Source organism: Oncorhynchus gorbuscha, linkage group LG01 (assembly GCF_021184085.1).
Source record: "Oncorhynchus gorbuscha isolate QuinsamMale2020 ecotype Even-year linkage group LG01, OgorEven_v1.0, whole genome shotgun sequence".
NCBI classification, from domain to species: Eukaryota; Metazoa; Chordata; class Actinopteri; order Salmoniformes; family Salmonidae; genus Oncorhynchus; species Oncorhynchus gorbuscha.
In genome coordinates this window covers 13684166-13690225 of record NC_060173.1, presented here as the reverse complement: position 1 = coordinate 13690225, position 6060 = coordinate 13684166, and the positions used below count along the sequence as shown (strand labels likewise).

The 6060-nt window shown below is 43.1% G+C and overlaps 1 protein-coding gene across 1 annotated transcript; it reads left to right on the top strand.

The window, feature by feature from the left end:
* Positions 1–3142: 3142 nt before the first annotated feature.
* On the top strand, positions 3143–5075 carry LOC123997662 (alpha-1,3-mannosyl-glycoprotein 4-beta-N-acetylglucosaminyltransferase C-like). Its single transcript, XM_046302158.1, has 3 exons — positions 3143–3308; positions 3393–3540; positions 3657–5075. The coding sequence occupies exons 1-3, from the start codon at positions 3180–3182 to the stop codon at positions 4841–4843; spliced, it is 1464 nt and encodes a 487-aa protein (XP_046158114.1). The 5' UTR covers positions 3143–3179; the 3' UTR covers positions 4844–5075.
* Positions 5076–6060: the final 985 nt, after the last annotated feature.

The following is a 6060-nucleotide window of genomic DNA, read 5'->3' as shown; positions in this document are numbered from 1 at the left end:
CCACAGCACTGTGCAGGGTGGGGTGGGGGGTGAGAGGACACTCAATGACACCATAACCATATTCAGCGTCACTGCTATTTGGAAGGAGAGAGACGGCCATTGTTTATGGACTGCTATAGCTGAGTGAATAAATGGTGTAGCTTTCTGTACACCATGATCATATGTTGAATATCATATTTTTAAGGCTATGGATAATAACAGTCATCATCCATTCAATAAGGGCCTCATAGATCAAGTAGCTGACTGGGTTGGTTGAAGAGATTGGTGTCACATGGTGGCTACTTCTCATTTTTACAGGGTAAATGTGACTGTAATTTGTAGTATAATTTAGTATTTTTAGTGGTGAATGTGATGAAATTGTAGGTTTAAGACCAATGAAGCTCTTCTGTGGCTGGCTGGTTGCAGTTCTTCAGCCCACACTGTAACATCACATTACTGTGCTGAAGACGACACACAGTGTTGGACATGAATATTTGAAGAGGCCGGTGCAAAGCTTGGAGAACTTTAAACTCGACTCACTGGTCCCCATGTTTGACACGGCAACAACAAGTTGGCTGATGCAGAAATAGACTGGCGCCTAGGCTGCATGTTACCTGAATGTTGACAGCAAACAAATTAACAATAGTGTTTACCAAAATGGCTTTGTTGTACAACACACCCGCTTATTAAAATGGCATCTCATTAGCCACGTTGAGCAGCCGTTTTACATAAGATTAATTGGCTTTTTTTAAAGCACTTTTTCTTCATTATCCTTCTGTGTTGCAAAAGGATTGACTCGAACAGCGATGTATATTCATATTAATTTTACAGGAAGTTTGGAAATTGTTAGGAAATGAGCCAAAGGTGGACCTCGGCTGGTGTGCTGGCAGTTGGTTGTCTGTAAAGACTATATTCACCTCTTCAATAATATGTTTTCTTTATGGGAAGAGTACGATCAATTTGTTCCTGTCAGCATACATTCATCTCAGAGGCGGTTTATACTGTACATTACAGAAAATGTTCATTTGTAAATCAGACAACCCTGCAATAGCACGGCTCATATTTCTACCAATATACTGCAGGTCTGTCAGCAACACTTCCAGGTACACCAAACTCTCTCCCACTTCTGTCCTATATTGGGGAACAATATGCTCCTATTGAATAAGGCTTTTGATCCAAGCTGCTTCCACAGTGTTATCTGGGTATTTACCTTTAAGGTCAGAAGGAAACATGAAAGGCTTTGTGGTTCCATCAGTGGCGAGCATAATGAGGACGGGAGGCGGGAGAAATGATTCATGTGTAAACGAGCCTCTCCCAGGCCCTTCTCAGAAGTTTACACTTTGACCCAGATTAGCTCTCTGCCAGAGGTCCACTGGGAATGGCTGGAGATGGAGAGCCGTACAACACACTGTACAAGTGTGTGTATGTCTCAGCGCACACACATGCACACATGCACACTACACATACATACATACACACACTCCCACACACACACACACAGTACATTACATGTATACATATGCATATCACCGATCCTCTGCCAAGTTTCACAGAGCGTGCGAGACCTGGAGAGGCCTACAAGCCACAGTGTCTCGTAACCACTGTGACATTTGGTGGAGGAACGGTGATGATCTGGGGGTGCTTCAGCAAGGCTGGAATCGGGCAGATTTGTCTTTGTGGAGGACGTGTGAATCAAGCCACGTACAAGGTTGTCCTGGAAGAAAACTTGCTTCCTTCTGCTCTGACAATGTTCCCCAACTCTGAGGATTGGTTTCTCCAGCAGGACAATACTCCATGCCACACAGCCAGGTCAATCAAAGTGTGGATGGAGGACCACCAGATCAAGACCCTGACATGGCCAGACCAATCTCCAGACCTGAACCCCATTGAAAACCTCTGGAATGCGATCAAGAGGAAGATGGATGGTCACAAGCCATTAAACAAAGCTGAGCTGCTTGAATATTTGCAACAGTAGTGGCATAAAGTCCCCCAACATCAATGTGAAAGACTGGTGGAGGGCATACCAAGATGCATGAAAGCTGTGATTGAAAATCAGGGTTATTTCACCGAATGTTGATTTCTGAACTCTTCTTAAGTTAAAACATTAGTAATTTGTCGTTTAAAAATAAATATGAACTTATTTTCTTTGCATTATTCGAGTTCTGACATCACTGCATATTTGTTTTATTATTTTGACCAGTTGTCATTTTCTGCAAATAAATGCTCTAAATGACAATATTTTTATTTGGAATTTGGAAGAAATGTTGTCAGTAGTTTATAGAATAAAACAATGCCAGCAGCATACCACCCTGCATACCACTGCTGGCTTGCTTCTGAAGCTAAGCAGAGTTGGTCCTGGCCAGTTCCTGGATGGGAGACCAGATGCTGCTGGAAGTGGTGTTGGAGGGCCAGTAGGAGGCACTCTTCCCTCTGGTCTAAAAAAATATCCCAATGCCCCAGGGCAGTCATTGGGGACACTGCCCTGTGTAGCCTGCCGTCTTTCGGATGGGACATTAAAACGGGTGTCCTGACTCTCTGAGGTCATTATAGATCCCATGGCACTTATTGTAAGAGTAGGGGTGTTAACCCTGGTGTTCTGGCTAAATTCCCAATCTGGTCCTCAAACCATCACGGTCACCTAATAATCTCCAGTTTACAATTAGCTCATTCACCCTCCTCCCCCCTGTAGCTATTCCCCAGGTTGTTGCTGTAAATGAGAACGTGTTCTCAGTCAACTTACCTGGTAAAATAACAAATAAATAAATACATCTGTTCATTTTACCCAAACACATACCTATAAACAGTAAAACCAGAGAAACTGATCATTTTGCAGTGGTCTCTTAATTTTTTTCAGAGGTGTACATAACTTACATATGCATACATGCACTGCTGAATTCAAACAAGCACAAAAAACACATTGTACAGGCAGTTCTGTGTACGCACTCACATAGACATACTGTACATTCAACAAAACTGGATTGACTTTGGGGGATGTAGATCAATATCACCTACCAGACAGTCTACAGACAGTCTTTTGCGAATGAAAACTACCAATTTGTTCAAACAACTTGCTTTAGGGGATTAAATAACAATCTTCCAGTGAGCTCCACAGGAAATCTGTGCACATCAATGATATCCTTTAACTGATTAGGCTCTGTTTTAATGCTGTTATTTCTCTTCCACCAGTGAGTGTCTCCATCATGAGGCTGGTGTGGAAGTCCCTGGACAAGATGAGGTGTTTCCGTAAACGCTCCACCATCCCCTTTCTGGGGGTCCTGATCACCTGTCTCCTCTTCTTCAATCTCTACATGGAGGATGGATACATGATGGTAGGCTGTCTCTGGATCTTCCTTCCTATGATGTCATATTTGTATTTTACATTTTGAGTAACAATACTGTCGTCGTTTTTTTAGGAGGCGGGTAAAAGACCGCTGAGAGAGACATCAATGCATCCTTCAAACACTGAGAGATATGTTCACACCTTCAGAGACCTCACTAATTTCTCTGGAACCATAAACGTCACATATCGTTACTTCGCTGGGAACCCACTGCCCCGAAAGAGTAAATGTACCTTTTAATATACCTGTAGATACACATGTATTTCATCCTGAAAGTCATTGATTTTGTCTTTTTTATTATTATTATTTATATAGTCATATCAATGTTTGTGTTTACAGAATATCTAACCATTGGATTGTCATCCGTAAAAAGAAAAAGAGGAAATTACCTCATGGAGACGATCAAATCTATTTTTGACCAGTCCAGTTATGAGGAGCTGAAAGAGATTGTGGTGGTGGTCCACCTGGCAGACTTTGACCTGGCCTGGTGTGAAAACCTGGTGCAGGACATCTCCAGGAAGTTTGCCCACCACATCATTGCTGGGCATCTCCTGGTGATCCATGCCCCTGAGGAGTACTATCCATCACTGGATGGGCTAAAAAGGAACTACAATGACCCAGAGGACAGGGTACGATTCCGCTCCAAACAGAACGTGGACTATGCCTTTCTCCTCAACTTCTGCACCAACCTCTCTGATTTCTACATGATGCTGGAGGATGATGTGCGCTGCTCACGGAACTTTCTGACATCCCTGAAGAAGGTGGTCACCTCCAGGGAAGGCTCCTACTGGGTGATGCTGGAGTTCTCCAAGCTTGGCTACATAGGGAAGCTCTACCACTCAAGAGACCTGCCACGCCTGGCCCACTTCTTGCTCATGTTCTACCAGGAGATGCCCTGTGACTGGCTCCTCATTCACTTCCGGGACCTGCTTGCCCAGAAAGACGTGATCCGCTTCAAGCCCTCCTTGTTCCAGCACATGGGCTACTACTCCTCATATAAAGGGGCAGAGAACAAGTTGAAGGATGATGACTTTGAAGAAGACTCCATTGATATCCCTGACAACCCTCCTGCTAGCCTGTATACAAACATTCACGTATTTGAAAACTATGATGCCACCAAGGCTTATAGCAGTGTGGACGAATACTTTTGGGGGAAACACCCTTCTACCGGAGACTTCTTTGTCATTATCTTACACAAACCAACTCAAATCAGCAAGATAAAAATTGTGACAGGAACGGACGATCGTCAGAACGACATCCTGCACCATGGAGCTCTGGAAGTAGGAGAGAAGCTGGTGGGGACAAAGAGAGGAAGGCAGTGTTCTTCCTACATCACGTTAGGGGAGTTTAAATATGGCAACATTGAGGTTCAAGACGTGGACCACAAGATTGCCTTTGACATTGAGTGTGTTCGTATTGTGGCGACTGCCAGTCAGAAAGAATGGCTGATTATTAGGAGTATAAGTCTGTGGACTACACAACCTCCCAGTCAATGGTACACGGAGGGACCATACCGTTTAGACTAAAGTTTTATATTCACGGGCCTATTCATTTATATTGATTATATGTTGGAGGCTCTATGGTTTCTTTTATTATCTGTTATATTTGACATACAATAAATATTTGAGGATTTGAACGTTATGTGGGTTCAACGTTGTATTTTTGTTATAAAATAAAATGCAGACAAATGTGTTTCCGTTTCCAAAAGAGCACTTAACAAAGTTAGTGATTTTCACAGTTTTACAGAAAATACCATCTCTATCATAACAAACCGTTCATAAACCAGTCAATATCTAATTTGTAGAGGAATGACCTGTGATTGCATGTTCTTCATATGTTTTCTCAATAGCAGATGTATAGCAGCCATGTATTTAATGTTGCAGCAATTATACTGACACAAGTGTGTTTTAAGATTCCTGTGTTATTTCATTGTCAAGTGGAGAACAAAACACTTGTTTTTTCCCATCTTCAGAGGAGCTGTGATACAGTCCAAACCACTCTGAGGAATGAGGTAGAGCTTTCTACACATACAGTATTGACTTCGGTGAATTGGGTGATGTGTGGCCCTCTTTTCCTGGAATTACAATAAACATTTTCTTTAAAAAAACAACAACCAACAACAACAACTTAGTGAAGCTCTTGAGCATTGGTTGATCACAGTGGAATGGCTGGAATGGAATAAACAGAACAGAGTCAAATGTGTGGTTTCCATTTCATTTATTCCATTCCAGCCATTACAATGAGCCCGTCCTCCTATAGCTCCTCCCACCAGCCTCCACTGGTTGAACATCTCTTTGAAGAACTGCATTTATGGGGTATTGTGTTCTACTTAGACCAAGAGGGGAGTAGTGCCCCCTACTGGTTCTTCAAAACCCCTTCTAGCAGTACAGTATTTGGCCAGAGAGGAGTAGATGGAGCAAGAGGCCCAACTCCCCCCTCACTTCCTTTCCGCCTGTGCCTTGGTACTTTAATTGCTGGTAGTTGTTCATGTTGGTAGTTGACCAGCAGGCATGCCACTGTGAACAGTTGAATGATTAAATCTGACAGGTATATCACTGTCTCAAAGAGCTTGTGGTCTTTGACTCTACGCATTGTCCTCTCTACCGGTCCCCTCAGTTTTGCAATGATCTGTGTCTCATCCGGCAGGTAGCCAGTAACCGGAAGGTTGCTAGACCGAGTCCCTGAGCTGACAAGGTAAAAATCTGTCTTTCTGCCCCTGAACAAGGCAGTACCAGGGTGCCGA

Bases quoted from the DNA above. Each gene is read 5' to 3' on its own strand.
- LOC123997662 (XM_046302158.1), top strand. From the start codon at position 3,180: ATGAGGCTGGTGTGGAAGTCCCTGGACAAGATGAGGTGTTTCCGTAAA. The intron at 3,309-3,392 runs GTAGGCTGTCTC...TCGTTTTTTTAG, and splicing joins TGGAGGATGGATACATGATG to GAGGCGGGTAAAAGACCGCT. The intron at 3,541-3,656 runs GTAAATGTACCT...TTGTGTTTACAG, and splicing joins GAACCCACTGCCCCGAAAGA to AATATCTAACCATTGGATTG.